At 38.9% G+C, this 17,852-nt stretch overlaps 1 protein-coding gene across 2 annotated transcripts in view; it reads left to right on the plus strand.

Moving 5' to 3' along the window:
* LOC140153563 (interferon alpha/beta receptor 1-like) overlaps nt 1-17,852 on the plus strand; it is a 66,021-nt gene that overhangs the window by 39,702 nt on the left and 8,467 nt on the right. Inside the window, exons 6-7 of one of the 2 annotated variants that reach the window (XM_072176342.1) lie at nt 2,393-2,484; nt 3,490-3,668. In XM_072176342.1, the coding sequence (XP_072032443.1) occupies nt 2,393-2,484; nt 3,490-3,537 (140 nt within the window). In that variant the 3' untranslated portion in view covers nt 3,538-3,668. Of the gene's footprint in view, nt 1-2,392; nt 2,485-3,489; nt 3,715-17,852 lie in introns of those variants that run through there. The other variant, XM_072176341.1, reaches the window with a different exon arrangement.

Genomic DNA, 17,852 nt, shown 5'->3' on the forward strand with positions numbered 1-17,852 from the left:
ACAAACACGAACTGCACGGGGTTTCCCAGCAAAACTTGTATTTTTTCATAGTGACCGTAAAGTATGATATTTTGCATATGCAAAACTACATATTTTGCCGAAGTATGTAGTTTTGCATATGCAAAACTACATACTTTTGGAAAGTATGTAATTTTGCATATGCAAAACTACATACTTTTGGAAAGTATGTAATTTTGCATATGCAAAATATCATATTTTGCAGAGGTATGTGGTTTTGCACGCAGCACCGGTTTTAATATAAAAAGTTAAATTTTACTGTTATTAAAGCACTTCAGGCTTAGTCTTTTACGTGGTATTTTAGTGCACCACTGGGCATTATAATTATGCAAAAAGTAGAAATATGAGTAAAATTGAGGGCGTCGCTGTAAAGCAAATCACACATCATGGCTTTAATTGGGATGAGATAAATGTCATTATAGTAAAAAGCACAATACAATAGAGAATTAATATAAGCTAATATAATTACACACACCCTCACAAAATGTATTACAGTATAGCCGAGCACTGCTCAGGAGTAATGAAGTTGCAAACAGTATCGGTCCATTTTGCAAGAAATCGTTCCTGCATAGGGGGCCTATTATCTAGCCCTCTTCTTTTGTTCCACATTATCCATTGTATTTCTTTTGTTCAAAGTCTGGTAAACTGTAGAATATATCAAGTAATGTGGACAGGGCAAGATACCCATAGTCAAGTCAAGATAATCATGGTCAGGTCAAGATAAGAAAAAAGGAAGGTTTTATTTCAAACTCTAGATGGTGACCCGCAGGTCAAATTGCTAGAATTGTACATTAAACACACCTAAACAGATTCAATGCAATTTGCAGACAGCAGCTTAATCAGCGCCAATATTGCAACATTGAAACAAACAACTATACAAACATCCAATCCAACCCAACCCCATCCCCCAGTAGGCAATGTGGATAAAGTGCCTTGCCCAAGGACACAACACGTTGGCACGAGCGGGGCTCGAACTCGCAACCTATGGATTACGAGTCGGGCGTCTTATCCACTCGGCCACACGTGCTCCCTAATCTTGGTCAGGTCAAGATAAGGGACCGTTCACAAACATTTGTAAGGGGGGCCTGATGCAAAAAAAGGGGGGGCCTGAAAAATGTTGACCCTCCTAAGGGGGGGCCTGAAAAAAATGGCCACAATTTTTCTGGGAAAATTGAGTTTATATGCTTTTCTATGGGGTTGACCGATAATTTTCATGTCAAAAGGGGGGCCCTGAAATTTTCGAGGTCTGTAAAGGGGGGGGGGGGCTCCAAAAATGTTTGCGATAATTTTTTTTTGCATCAGGCCCCCCTTACAAGTGTTTGTGAACGGTCCCTAATCTTAGACAGGTCAATAAATTTGGAACAAGAGCTTACCATTCCACAACAAGTAACCGATTATTTATGATAATGGTCTGTTTCTCAACTTTTATCTAATTCATATGACTTTTCAAAAAGTCCAATTTACTGAATAATAATAATGTTTAATAAATGTCTTTTCGGTGCAGTGGATGTAATAACGACTATTAGTTTTGGATGAGTTGGTCGCGGGAAGCCATCAGTGTCGCTAAATGAAATGTGAATAATTGACCAAATAGCGTGAACTTTCTATGATTAAAATAATGTGATATCAGTTTGAACCATGGAGAGTAAGTAGATGACAGGGTAAAACTTGATGGCTTAATCATTATACGTCATTTTAAGTGAAATCATTTAACGTGTTTATAGTAAATGTACCGTAGCCTATATTCCAAGTTTGGAGCATATTATCGTTCGGTTTTAATGTGTATAATGACGATGGACAGTGTGCTTTGACTATTATAAATACGTTTTTATAAATACGCACGTGACCACCTCCGTGCTGCCATAACAGCTTGTAGACGGTACGTCTCGAAGTGACCTTCTACATAGCAGGTGGTCTTCCTATACATTTAAATGCAAAGGCGAAACAACATGAGACTGCTGTGCAGCAAAATTGTGTATTTTGTTGAACTTTGTGATTATATTTTACACGTTTCCGTCGTTGAATATTTTTTTCCGTCGTCAAATACTTTCAAAATGTTGTTTTTGATAACATATTACAAATTTGAAATTCCCCCTCCCCCATGTGTAATAATTTTGCTATTCAATTAATAATTAAATTAAATGACTGTTGTGAACATCGCGTACGTGTTCGACTACTATTTCGATCATAATAATTAAACGACGTTCTTCGTCGTTGTAATTGTGTTGGACACAGAATACCAATTTGCGGTGAACATAAAAACATTTTGTTTCATAAAATCAGTTTTACTGAAACAATTCATTCAACTTTCTGCAAATAGCAATAATAATAGCCAATAATAATAAATTATGTCAAATTTACTGTTTTTCAACAGGTCCAAGTTACGGTCCAGATATTTTTCTTGGCAGAATAAGTGAACCCAACTGTGCACAACCTAACATAAGAAACATAACTATTAAATGGAAGGTAAGCATACATACATACTTTACATCATAGCAAGCGTTTTTATGACATTGCCTTACAGTTACATTGGGAATGATTTATTACTTTCCAAACTTAACTCAATGAGAACTACCTGCCTATTGGTCACAAAGAAGTTTTCATTATCAATTGGACCAATCAGCAACATTGCTAGAATAATTTCACCACGCAAAAAGCTTGGGTGAATTATTTGCAAAACTCCATTCTGATTGGTGATTAAAATGAAGATATCATGTAATTGACCAATCAGAGGCAATGTTAAATCGGCAAGTAGTGCTCAGGGGGTTAATATCCTGACAAAAAAGTCGTCTGGGTTTTTTTTTAATTTGTTTATATTTCAATGCGTTTATTGATATTGTTGAGTCATACTCTATAACTATTGTCTCAAAATGTATGCCGGTGTTACATGGCGGATTATTGTATTTCGCTCTAAATTGCAAACCATTTTCCACCTCAATAAAAGTCACATTATAAGTTTTATTAATCCATTTAGTTTAGTGAAAAAGCTAAGCATTTTGTATGGACCTTGAAGTACCGTTCGAGGCTGCGCACCAGATATTCCTCGGTTTCAAAGCAAACTGATGTAGCGTCATTTTAAAGGAGGATTTCGTGATCCTAGCATCCTCTTTTTATGACATTTTTCAGTACATATCCACGAAAAAAGCCTATTCCCAAAATTTCAGTTGATTCCGATTTTGCGTTTGCGAATAATATGCATGATTATGTGTATTACACTGCTCCATAGACAATGCGTTGTAATTTCGTTCTGGTGCACCAGAACGAAATTCAAATTTCACGATATCTTTGCAAAACGAATTAATCTGCAAGAAATATTTTGTACATAAACATTATGTAGCCAGAGGTTTCCAGTGATATAAAAATCTCAACTTTTTTTTTGAAAAGTGGGGGATGAGGCTGTGGATCACGAAATGCCCCTTTAAAATACCGCTGAATATGACTGAATTTTATTTATAATTTGAATAACAATAGGCACCACCTGTTGATTCTTGGAATGGACAAATACCAACTACACGTTGATGTGGCGAGAACAGGAGTCGGCAATTACGTCAAGCCACACAGTTACGGACCTATTACAACTTTCGCATACATTAGTGGGTCTGTCACGATGGAAGCTCTATCAAGTCTCCGTCTCGGCCAATAATAACGGGGGTGCCACTCCTAGTGCATGGCTGCCTATATCTGCTGACATAATAGGTAAGCGACATCCTGATACTGATTAAAACAAGGAATAGGGGAATGGTTGCTTAATATTACATCAGTGTTAGCATAACAAGGACAATGTGGGAGCGATAACATCACCCACAATAGCCAGGCGAAGACACAGGGAAAAGAACAATAATAAAATTGACAATAGCGGCAACAGCTACGTGTGTGCAAATATAATCTTACTATAAATAGGGAAATGTTGTATGTATCTATGTATCTATGTATCTATCTATGTATGCCTATAAAGGCTCCGTCAGTTTCGATCCAAATGTCGCCAAATTCATACGGGAGATCGATGAATATACGGGAACGTGTTTAAACTTTATTTGGTTGAAAACGGTCAAGAATTGGCTGCAAAAACAGTGAAAATATGGGTAAAAACGGGTTTTTGTTATGAAAATCGGTTGTCAGCATACGCGTCACTGCAGCTGGCCGGCAGCGCGTCGGCGCCTCGTGCGTAATGCGCACTACGCCAATGGGCGCGTAAACGGCGCAGAGCCACGCGACTAGCGAGCCAGAGACCAGTGGACATGATAATACGGAAAGAAGGAAAAATAAAGGACAAAAAGGTATATGGACGGGTCACGGGATTATGATAACGGGTGAACAGATAAATAAAATGTACCTTTTCAATGATTCTACCTGTTCAGTAATTATTCCTCTTATAGTGAACGCTCCCATCTAGCGGGGACCCGCGCGAAGCGCGGGTATCCCGCTAGTCTTACTATAAATAGGGAAATGTTGTATGTATCTATGTATCTATGTATGTATCTATGTATGCCTATAAAGGCTCCGCCAGTTTCGATCCAAATGTCGCCAAATTCATACGGGAGATCGATGAATATACGGGAACGTGTTTAAACTTTATTTGGTTGAAAACGGTCAAGAATTGGCCTCAAAATCAGTGAAAATGTGGTACGTTGCTATGCTGGGTAAACAAAAAGGGAGTCAGTTGTCAAGCTAGCCCGTGCGCGTCGTACGGGCGTATCTAATGCTCAAGCCGCTCGCGTAGCGCAGCGATAGCGCGCGGGTAACGCAGCACTACGCCATGTCGCGCGTAAACGACGCAGAGTCGCGCAATGAATGATAATAGGGTGAACGACCGAGGCGTAATAAATACGGGGAAAAGATGTGTGTTAAAAAGTACAAACAACATGAAGAGGTAGGCCTACTGTAATTAAAAAAGAAAACAAAATGAGGACAAACAGGTAGGCCTACGAGTATGTGGGTTAGCCTATAGTTAGTCACAGTAAGAAAATGAAAACGGGAATAAAATAGGCTAAAGAAGGAAAGAATAATAAAATCTAATATAAAATTAGATGATTTAAATAAAAAAAGCTATTAAACTGAGGACAGAACTAAATAAATAACATGAAAACGGGAAATCACAAGCTAAGCAGCAAATAAAAAATGAAGTCAACAGGAAATGTAAGAAAGGACAGATTTAGAAAATAATGGGAACGGATTGAGTAAATAAAAACATGGTAACGGAAATTTGCAAGCTTAGCAGCAAAATGTTTTTAAAAATGGAACAAAATTGGCCCATGTAGAAGAAACTAAAAAGAAAGAAAGAAGCTAAAATGGAAACTTGGCTTAACGAGGGTCGGACTCAGATAAATGAAATTTACCTTTTCAATGATTCTACCTGTTCAGTAATTCCTCCCGTTTTAGTGAACGCTCCCATTTACTCCCCTAGCGGGGACCCGCGCGTAGCGCGGGTGTCCCGCTAGTCTTACTATAAATAGGGAAATGTTGTATGTATCTATCTATCTATGTATGCTATAAAGGCTCCGTCAGTTTCGATCCAAATGTCGCCAAATTCATACGGGAGATCGATGAATATACGGGAACGTGTTTAAACTTTATTTGGTTGAAAACGGTCAAGAATTGGCCTCAAAATCAGTGAAAATGTGGTACGTTGCTATGCTGGGTAAACAAAAAGGGAGTCAGTTGTCAAGCTAGCCCGTGCGCGTCGTACGGGCGTACCTAATGCCAAGCCGCTCGCGTAGCGCGCGGGCAACGCAGCACTACGCCATGTCGCGCGTAAACGACGCAGAGTCGCGCAATGAATGATAATACGGGTGAACGACTGACCGTAGGCGTAATAAATACGGGGAAAAGATGTGTGTTAAAAAGTACATACAACATGAAGAGGTAGGCCTACTGTAATTAAAAAAGAAAACAAAATGAGGACAAACAGGTAGGCCTACGAGTATGTGGGTTAGCCTATAGTTAGTCACAGTAAGAAAATGAAAACGGGAATAAAATAGGCTAAAGAAGGAAAGAATAATAAAATCTAATAAAATTAGATGATTTAAATAAAAAAAGCTATTAAACTGAGGACAGAACTAAATAAATAACATGAAAACGGGAAATCACAAGCTAAGCAGCAAATAAAAAATGAAGTCAACAGGGAAATGTAAGAAAGGACAGATTTAGAAAATAATGGGAACGGGATTGAGTAAATAAAAAACATGGTAACGGAAATTTGCAAGCTTAGCAGCAAAATGTTTTTTAAAAATGGAACAAAAGTGGCCCATGTAGAAGAAACTAAAAAGAAAGAAAGAAGCTAAAATGGAAAATTAGGCTTAACGAGGGTCAGACTCAGATAAATGAAATTTACCTTTTCAATGATTCTACCTGTTCAGTAATTCCTCCCATTTTAGTGAACGCTCCCATTTACTCACCTAGCGGGGACCCGCGCGTAGCGCGGGTGTCCCGCTAGTCTTACTATAAATAGGGAAATGTTGTATGTATCTATCTATGTATGCTATAAAGGCTCCGTCAGTTTCGATCCAAATGTCGCCAAATTCATACGGGAGATCGATGAATATACGGGAACGTGTTTAAACTTTATTTGGTTGAAAACGGTCAAGAATTGGCCTCAAAATCAGTGAAAATGTGGTACGTTGCTATGCTGGGTAAACAAAAAAGGGAGTCAGTTGTCAAGCTAGCCCGTGCGCGTCGTACGGGCGTATTTAATGCCAAGTCGCTCGCGTAGCGCAGCGATAGCGCGCGGGTAACGCAGCACTACGCCATGTCGCGCGTAAACGACGCAGAGTCTCGCAATGAATGATAATACGGGTGAACGACCGACCGTAGGCGTAATAAATACGGGGAAAAGATGTGTGTTAAAAAGTACATACAACAAGAAGAGGTAGGCCTACTGTAATTAAAAAAGAAAACAAAATGAGGACAAACAGGTAGGCCTACGAGTATGTGGGTTAGCCTATAGTTAGTCACAGTAAGAAAATGAAAACGGGAATAAAATAGCCTAAAGAAGGAAAGAATAATAAAATCTAATAAAATTAGATGATTTAAATAAAAAAAAGCTATTAAACTGAGGACAGAACTAAATAAATAACATGAAAACGGGAAATCACAAGCTAAGCAGCAAATAAAAAATTCAACAGGGAAATGTAAGAAAGGACAGATTTAGAAAATAATGGGAACGGGAAAAAGTAAAAAAAAAACATGGTAACGGAAATTTGCAAGCTTAGCAGCAAAATGTTTTTTAAAAATGGAACAAAATTGGCCCACGTAGAAGAAAAGAAAAAGAAAGAAAGAAGCTAAAATGGAAACTTAGGCTTAACGAGGGTCAGACTCAGATAAATGAAATTTACCTTTTCAATGATTCTACCTGTTCAGTAATTCCTCCCGTTTTAGTGAACGCTCCCATTTACTCACCTAGCGGGGACCCGCGCGTAGCGCGGGTGTCCCGCTAGTCTTACTATAAATAGGGGAATGTTGTATGTATCTATCTATGTATCTGTGTATGCTATAAAGGCTCCGTCAGTTTCGATCCAAATGTCGCCAAATTCATACGGGAGATCGAGGAATATACGGGAACGTGTTTAAACTTTATTTGGTTGAAAACGGTCAAGAATTGGCCTCAAAATCAGTGAAAATGTGGTCCGTTGCTATCCAAGGTAAACAAAAAGAGGAGTCAGTTACTAAGCTAGGCCTGCGCGTCGCACGGGCGTATTTAATGCCATGCCGCTCGCGTAGCGCAGCGATACCGCGCGGGTAACGCAGCACTACGCCATGGCACGCGTAAACGACGCAGAGTCACGTAATGAATGATATTACGGGTGAACGACCGTAGCGTAATAAATACGGGAAACAGATGTGTGTTAAAAAGTACAAACAACATGAAGAGGTAGGCCTACTATCTTACTATAAATAGGGGAATGTTGTATGTATCTATGTGGTTTATGTAAAAGGCTCCGTCAGTTTCGATCCAAATGTCGCCAAATTCATACGGGAGATCGAGGAATATACGGGAAATTGCCTCGACTTTATTTGGTTGAAATCGGTCAAGAATTGGCTGCAAAAACAGTGAAAATATGGGTAAAAACGGGTTTTTTGTTATGAAAATCGGTTGTCAGCCTACGCGTCACTGCAGCTGGCCGGCAGCGCGTCGGCGCCTCGTGCGTAAGCGCGTCGGCGCCTCGTGCGTAATGCGCACTACGCCAATGGGCGCGTAAACGGCGCAGAGCCACACGACTGCGAGCCAGAGACCAGTGGACATGATAATACGGAAAGAAGGAAAAATAATAAAGGACAAAAAGGTACATGGACGGGTCACGGGATGAAGCGGTACTATAAAGAAAAATTAAATTAAAATGAGGACAAAAAGGTACGAGTAATTAGACCAACGGGTTAAAGTAACTAAATGAAACGGGCATGAAACAAAGAAGGAAAGAAACTATTCAGGAAATGTAAGAAAAAAAAGAAGCTAAAATAATGAGAACAGAATTAAATAAAAAACATGGAAACGGGAAATCACAAGCAGCAAATAAAAAAAAAAAAAGATGCTAAAAGGAAATGTAAGAAAGAACAGATTTAGAAAATAATGGGAACTGCATGGGTTAAATAAATAACTAACATGGAAACGGAAAATCACAAGCTAAGCAGAGGAAACTAAAAAAGAAAATGTTAGAAGAGACAGATTTAGATAAATAAAAATGTACCTTTTAAATGATTCTACCTGTTCAGTAATTTTTCCTGTTATAGTGAACGCTCCCATTTACTCATCTAGCGGGGACCCGCGCGAAGCGCGGGTATCCCGCTAGTAAATAAAAAAGAAAACAAAATGAGGACAAACAGGCTGTACGAGTAGGCATATGTGGGTTATACTAAGTCACAAAATGAAACCGGGAATAAAATAGGCTAAAGAAGGAAAGAAAGAAACTCTTCAGGAAATGTAAGGGGAAAAATGGCTATAATAAAATCAGGAAGTTTAAATAAATAAAAAAGCTATTAAACTGAGGACAGAATTAAATAAATAACATGAAAACGGGAAATCACAAGCTATGCAGCAAATAAAATAGAAGCTAAAATGGAAATGTAAGAAAGGACAGATTTAGAAAATAACGGGAACGGGGTTGAAAAAAAAAAAAAAAAACATGGTAACGGAAAATCGGAAGCTTATAGCAGCAGAATTTGTTTTTTTAAATGGAACAAAATTGGCCCATGTAGAAAAAACTAAAAAGAAAGAAAGAAGTTAAAATGGAAACGTAGGCTTAAAGATGGTCAGGTTCAGATAAATAAAATTTACCTTTTCAATGATTCTACCTGTTCAGTAATTCCTCCTGTTTTAGTGAACGCTCCCATTTACTCATCTAGCGGGGACCCGCGCGTAGCGCGGGTGTCCCGCTAGTAATACCAATTATGGTTAGGAATACAACGAAAGGTTAGTCGAGTCGGAGTGCCTTCTATATTCACTTATATACATGAGCGTAAGGCGGGTGACACCAAGATTAGCTAAAGTCATTTGTTGGTTTATGTGGACGTTTTAGAGTACCAAAACCATTAGCGGCTGTGCAAACTGCCCGCCCCCCCCCCTAGTAAGACGGAAATTACGATTATGGTTAAGGCCAACGGCAGGAGAGGGTAATGGCAGAATTAGTTTCGATTTTCATTATTTAAATCAATATATTATTGAGAAATAACACTTTGATGTTTTGCCAAAGTTCATTCTACAAATCATATACTTTGAAAACCTGCTTGATTTATTGTTGTTAATGAGTTATGTACGTTTTACAAAAGTGTTGCTGTTTCAGCCCTCTTTACAACATAACTCAAGAACCACAGGACCTACAAAAGTATATCTTTGAATTCTTCGATAAAACAATTTTTGGCTAAATATTATTCAGCATATTCAGAAACGACTATCGAGTGACTATTTATGTTCGCAAGATGATGTGAACTACCGAATCACAACAGTTTAAAATAGTAACCTTAAGAGTTTATTCAGGGGGGTAAGAAGCAATCATTTTCTGGGCGGGGATTATAATTTTCCCTCTTAAAATAACAGTTTAACTTAGCTACCCATAGCTATGTAACATTTCTATGTTACAGTGGTTACTCAAACGTTCTCGCAACAAATAGCAAGTCGTGGGAACTTCCACAAATGCTACCGATACAAAAAAAAAGGGATGTCGCCAGATGTTTGTCTAAAACAGGTTAGCATGGAAACGAGTGACAAAACATGAAGCAATACATCGATTTGTTTACTCATACTGAAATAATTAAACATACAATGTAACTAACTGTTGAAACATAAAAACCCGGATGGAGATTATGCATGGTCAATGAGGTAGAAAGGATAGAGTGCCCTGCTCGCCGAATCTGTGAAGCAGGTTTGGGTCCCGGTTTGGGTGCTGTATAGATCACAAAGTTGAACAAATCATGTATTAAAACGCATTAAATTTCCCAGTATACCATTGTCTTTATCAAAAATTGTTGAATTATAAAGGCAAACACGCCTGAATCTGGTATTTCATCAGTGTTGCCACGCTAAACAACTCTACCACTTTACGAAATTTCGCCTTCAGTCGCCGTTCCTGTAGCGCTGCATGGCAACGGGCGAATGAACTAGATTTAGGAGCGTGCTTGCCTTTATTATTCAGCAATTTTTTGATAAAAATGGTACACAGTAAAGTTGAATATGCTAAAACAAGTAATTTATTTAATTTTATTAATCCATACATGCTAGAGTAAATTCAGTTTCCATTTTAGTTGTATTTGATGCTGATTTTGTTAGGTCCCTTCATTTCATAATGGCTTATTCAGTGTGTGATTGTCAATGAAACGGCAACGTACCAGCTCGAGCTCAGCGATCTATGTTTTTCTACGTCATTGTGCATGGTTAATTAATCCATTGAATAATGTTCAAGGTCAAGGTGACGTGTACTTTTAGGTGTGAGGGGTGTTCACAATAGTATCTATGATACAGGTGTTTGTGTTCGGTGTTCCAATCTGTGGCTTGTCCCTATGCACGGTGTTTTGGACTTAGGCCTCAAAAAAATAAATTGTTTGATTGGCGTAACATAAAACAAATTTAGGGTAGGTAGTTCGGGATTTTTTTTTTTTACTTTTTAAGCTGTACATTGCGTTCGATATTAAAGGCATTGGAACTTTTTTTTTTTTTTTTTTAATTTGTTTAATATTCTTAATTTCTTTATTTTTTCATTATTATTTTTTTGGAAAAAAGTCTACTTTTCGGGTCGGCCGGGTTACGCCAATCAAACAATTTTTGAGACCTTATTCTCATTTGTCTGGTGTTAGCCCGATTGGCATGAAACTTGGATGTTTGATTTGAAGAAATAACAAAAATATTTTGTATGTTTTATTTGAACGAAATAAAAATAATGATGTGTACGATGAAGAAAGTAAAGATAATGTGGATTACATTACAGGTTAAAGATCACATGTGAAAGGTCAAATTAAGTCGAAGTACTATGATTTAGAGTAATTTGTGTAGCTCGTTTCTGAGCAAGGTGCATTTCTTGCCACCATTTTTTTCCTATTTTGTTTATGATCAAGCTGAAGGAATTTTGTTGTTGCTGCTATAAAAGCCCAATTCGCGTAAAGTGCAATGATTTACTTTACATTTACCATACCAAATATTTTTTTAATTATTTCAATTTTGTCACGCAATAGTACCGACGGGAATAATTTATTTGACATTTTACATGTTTTATGTACAGGTGAAATCATTATCTGTGCTCCATTTAATGAATAAATTATTTTTGTGAGAAATGAAGGTATCATAAATCTAGGATTCTGATCCGCATTTAATAAAGATCCCAAACTTATTCATTATACTTTTGAATATAAAACAATATTTCGTAATTATTACATGGGTAGCCACGGAAAATTTCTACAACTGCATGTACAATAAAAAACCCTTTAAAAGAGAGTGCTCAGGCATAATTGGAAAACATGGTTGTGTAATGTAGGTCGGTGGTAATTCATGTTTGTAGGCAGGAGTCAGTGGGACAGTGTGGAATTTATGAACCCTTGAAATTTTTTTATCCAATTTTTACCTTTTGTAGATTGTAATGCCAATAATGTACTAAAAATGCCATGTGAAAGACTAAGCATGAAGTGCATTAATTTTTATTCTTCAAATCCTCCTTAGAGCTCCATAGTTACGCGGCTATTGGTTTTCTTAATACCTCATTATTTCGACTTGACAGTTGTTACTAATATATATTATGTAATAATTTTTGGCAAACCCAAAGAATAATAAAATTAAGATTTGACCCAACTCATACATTATGGCTTTAAATTGTGAATTTTATCTTCCATTGTGATCTGCCGTATGGGTAGGTCTACTTGCCTCCCCCACTAGTATTTGATAGGGGAAGGAAGGCTTGCATATGACCTTCAGATTTTAAATTTCATTAAAGGGGAAGATTGGGAAAAAATTATATCTTCAATATATGAAAGGACAAGACTTCCAAATGATCGTAGGCTTTTCCTCCCAGCTACATACACTTTTAAAACTTTTTAAAATTACATATCATTAGATTTATCAATTTTACTTCGAGGACTGTTAAATATAAAATATATCAATTTTTAATTCGTATGTTTCTATGTTTGCTAAAGTCTATAATCCTTGTTCAAAATGTTATGAATTTTAAAACTTTAATGACTGCAAAAAATGGACGAGGAAGTCATTCCATTACCATCGTAACTAAATTTAATAGTCCTAACTCGTCATTTAACATGTGTAATGAACTTTATTCTTACTTAGCTATACAGAATTCACGGGTCATTTGATCATTATGAAAATTATTCATGTGTCTTCTCCTGAATCAAGTAGTCATGGAAACATTTGAAAGAAAATAATGCATGCATAAATCACAGTTATATAAATAAATCATTCCATGTCAACAATTTACATATTCTATAGAAAATATTTGACATTGAAATAAGGAAAAAATGCGATTAATACATCATGATAATAAAGTGAAAGTATGGTAAGTGTTACAATTCAGCCACGAAGGCTCTACTTTCATTCATCTGAACCTCAAGCTGAACCCCTTATTTCATTTTCGCTTTTGCTCGGGGCCCATGGACTTCATCCACCCAGTCCACCCGCTTGCTACGCCCCTGTGCGGTAGTTGTGACAAAATCTTAGATTTTGAATAAAACGAGACGTACGGCGTTTAAGGTTATAGTTCACAGCATCTTACGAATGGTAGTGAGCTTTGGCAAAAAACTGCATTGCTCAATTCATAGCGAGTGTGTAGAAGAATTAAAACATCACAGAGAATCAGATACTTTTATAGGTGCTGCGGTTCTTGCGTTACGTTGTAAAGAGCACTGAAACAACAACACTCATTAACAACAATAAATTAAGCAAGTTTGCAAAGTATACGATTTGTAGAATGAACTTTTGCAAAACATCAAGGTGTTAATTTTCAATAATATATGATCTAGATAATGAAAATCGATATTTAGGTTGCTTCGACCAACAATACCTCGTCTACTCTTAATATTAACTAGAGGCAAATGGTGGTCATAGACCACAAACCTAGCTGGGGCATGTTGGTGTTGTGGAGGTATCTGACCCCTGCAAAATGTTCCAAAAATGTTCCCCTGTGATGAGGTTTGTTGTCACCGAGTTTTGAGTCCTGTACTCCTCACAGATGTCCAGAAAATGCAATTCTAAAATTTGACCCAGATGACCTTTGACCAGACACCTGCAAGATGTTCCATAATTCACCCCTGGTCATGAGTTGTCACTGAGTTTGAGCCCTGTACCTCTTACAGATGTCCAGATAACGCAATTCTAAGATTTGGCCCCAGAATGATGTCTTTTGAGCTGACTCGTGCAAAATGTTCCAATATGTTCCCCAGGTCATGAGGTTGTCACCGAGATTGAGCCCAGTACCCCTCACAGATGTCCAGATATTGAAATTCGAAGATTTGACCCCAGCTGACCTTTGACCTGATCCATGCAAAATATTCCAAAATGTTACTCTTCTCATCAAGTTTATTGTCACTGAGTTTGAGCTCGTACCCCCTACATATTGCCAGAAAATGCAGCAATTCTAAGATTTGACATGACCCCTGCAAAATGTCCCCCTGGTTGTGAGGTTTGTTGTCACTGAGTTTGAGCCCCATAAATACCCCTTAGGGGCTATTATTTTCTTTGGAAGGAGGATCCCAAATATACAGGGGGTCATAAATTTTAGGAAAGAAAAATACGGGGGGGGGCATAATACTTTTGATGACCAAAATGTAGGGAGTCACAAGATGACCACAGATAGTGTGTTTATTTTATTCAAAACTAGCGGGAGCTATCTATCTATCTACACTAATAAAATAATAAGCGGTCTCTATCTGTCTGTCTGTCCGGCTATGCGTTTCTCCGCGCTTCGACGCATCGCGCTGAAATTTCGCATATAGATAGGTATCGGGAAAAGCATGTTGGCCATGTGGTTTTCAAGGTCATCGGAGGTCAAGGTCAAAGGTCAAAATTTCAAACTTTGTCCGATCGGGCTCAAACTTGGTGGGTGGAATCCTTGATACGAGGGGAATATATCACCGAAATAAAATCGAGGTCAACCGAGGTCAAAGGTCATTACGGAGGGGTCAACTTTCAAACTTTGTCCGATCGGGCTCAGACTTGGTGGGTCGAAACCTTCGTTTGAGGGGAGCATGAAAAACATTATATGGAGGTCATCCGAGGTCAAAGGTCAAAGGTCATGGATTTCAAACTTTGTCCTATCGGGTTCAAACTTGGTGGGTCGAAACCTTCGTATGAGGGGAGCATGAAAAACATTATATGGAGGTCATCCGAGGTCAAAGGTCAAAGGTCATGGATTTCGAACTTTGTCCTATTGGGTTCAAACTTGGTGGGTGCAATCCTTGATACGAGGGGAATATACGCGCAAAACAAAATTGAGGTCAACCGAGGTCAAAAGTCATTTAGGGGCTAAAGTGAAACTTTGCCCTATTTGGGCTTAAACTTGATGACTGACGGGAGCATGAAAAAATTGCACCAAGGTCATCTGAGTTCAAAGGTCATCTGGGGTTACACAGTATCACTATCATGCCAGTGCTCTCACAGCATCTGGGCTCTCACAGCCGCAGGTGCACTAGTACTACTAAAATAATAGCCGTTGTCTGTCTGTGTGTGTGTGTGTGTCTGTCCGGCTATGCGTTCCGACGCGCTTCGACGCATCGTTCCGATATTTCACACATAGATGGGTGTCGGGCGTGCGCTGTTTACCGGGTGGTTTTGAAGGTCATCGGAGGTCAAGGTCAAAGGTCATAGGGGAAAAATACCCCGCATGGATCAAAGGTCAAAATTTCAAACTTTGTCCGATCGGGCCCAAACTTGGCAGGTGGGGTCCTTGATACGAGGGAATATATGCCCAAAATAAAATCGAGGTCAACCGAGGTCAAAGGTCATTACGGAGGGGTCAAATTTCAAACTTTGTCCGATCAGGCTCAAATTTGGTGGGTGGGATCCTTGATACGAGGGGAATATATGCCCAAAATAAAATCGAGGTCAACCGAGGTCAAAGGTCATTATGGAGGGGTCAAATTGCAAACTTTGTCCGATCTGGCTCAAACTTGGTGGATGGAATCCTTCGTATGAGAGAAGCATGAAAAACATTATATGGAGGTCATCCGAGGTCAAAGGTCATGGATTTCAAACTTTGTCCTATCGGGCTCAAACGTGGTGGGTGGAATCCTTGATATAAGGGGAATATATGTGCGAAACAAAATTGAGGTCAGCCGAGGTCAAAGGTCATCTAGGGGCTAAATTTAAATTTTGCCCTATTGTGCTTAGACTTGATTGATCGAGCATGAAAAATTACATCGAGGTCATCCCAGTTCAAAGGTCAGCTGGGGTCAAAAAGTGTGTCTCTCATGCAGATGGTGCCCTAATAGCTACATGGCCATTACAGCTGCAGGTGCACTAATAGCCGTTGTCTGTCTGTGTGTGTGTCTGTCTGTGTGTGTGTCTGTCCAGCTATGCGTTCCGCCGCACTTCGACGCATCGTCCCGATATTGCACACATAGATGGGTACCGGGCGGGCGCTATTTACCAGGTAGTTTCGAAGGTCATCGGAGGTCAAGGTCAAAGGTCAAAATTTCAAACTTTGTCCAATCGGGCCCAAACTTGGTGGGTGGGATCCTTGATATGAGGGGAATATATGCCCAAAATAAAATCGAGGTCGACTGAGGTCAAAGGTCATTACGGAGGGGTCAAATTTCAAACTTGGTCAGATCGGGCTCAAACTTGGTGGGTCGAAACCTTCGTATGAGGGGAGCATGAAAAACATTATATGGAGGTCATCCGAAGTCAAAGGTCAAAGGTCATGGATTTCAAACTTTGTCCTATCGGCCTCAAACTTGGTGGAATCCTTGATACGAGGGGAATATATGCGCAAAACAAAATTGAGGTCAAAGGTCATGTAGGGGCTAAATTTAAACTTTGCCCTATTGGGCTTAAACTTGATAGGTGGAATCCTTCGTATGAGGGGAGCATGAAAAAAATTACACCGAGGTCTTAGGTCATCAAACAGTATCGCTATCATGCCAGTGCTCTCACAGCATCAGGGCTCTCACAGCTGCAGGTGCACTAGTAGAGTAAACAGGAGCAGTTAGTAAACGGGAGTGGTTAATAAAGATGTTGAACGGTGCTGATAAACATATTGTGTCTTGGACTAAAACATGAATAGAAATTATTATTATTACCCAGGTATAATTTTGGTTTACCCTGTGCACCCTGTGTTTTAGGGTTTGGTTAGGGGGATGTCATTTTCTTCGTCGGGGGGGTCGGTGACCGGAGTAAAAATTTTATGACCCTCCTATTGCGGGCACAATTTTTTAGACCCCCCCTATGTTGGGTCGAAAATTTTATGACCCCCCCCCCACCCACTTCCACCTACACAGACTCAAGACAAATTATTCATTGCCGGAACAAAGGCGAGGAGCGCATCAAAACTTTTAGAGCAAAGAAAGTGTGTGGAGTGCGTTAAAATTTAATTGTGTGTGTAAAGAAGGCGCGCTATAGACGAATCCAAGTAGCCAAGTCATGGTCAGGATTTGGTCGGACATCTTTGGGTAGCCGCTAGCACCAACCTGGTGCTTTGAGCGTCCAATTGTGCAAATAAAAGCCGCCTAACACCTATAGAAGATGCAAGGACGAGGAGGGTTAATAGAATAATAGCTAATAATATATATAATGGAGATAATTCCGCAGGTAATCCCGTCGCATCTATTCATACATATAGCCCTTTTGTTCGCAAGTACATCAATGCATAGATACCGCGTGTATTAATCCGATTATTATGTCACTTCAACAGCGAATAGACCATGCTGTGTGTTTTGTCGAAGGAACTGTATTGTGTTATTCTTTTGTCTGCCTGTGTTTTCGCGGAAGGTGTAAAACGGGTGATGGAATGCAGTTTAAAATTTCCGCCAAGGCCGAATCATTTCACATTTTGAGTGCATTGTAGCCGACGGCTACCCAACTAAAGGCTGCTAGTCAGGTGTAGGAATGCGTGTATTTGGATTCGTCTATATGCGCAAAATATCTGCATTATATAATGAAAGATTGTGTGCAAGAATACATGCACAGCGCGCGAAAAGTTTGAGTCACCAGCCCTTAATAATTCTATACCCCCTATTTTGGGTGTTGAAAAATTATAACCCCTATAATTGGTCTAAAATTCTATGACCCCCACTCCCCAGTATATTCATGACCCCCTTCCAAAGAAAATGACAGCCCCTTATAATTTAAATTTAAATTAGGGTTAGGATTAGGGGTAGGTTTATAAACGGTGAGGATTAGGGTTAGGGTTATAATT

Source organism: Amphiura filiformis, chromosome 5, assembly GCF_039555335.1.
Source record: "Amphiura filiformis chromosome 5, Afil_fr2py, whole genome shotgun sequence".
Lineage (NCBI taxonomy): Eukaryota > Metazoa > Echinodermata > Ophiuroidea > Amphilepidida > Amphiuridae > Amphiura > Amphiura filiformis.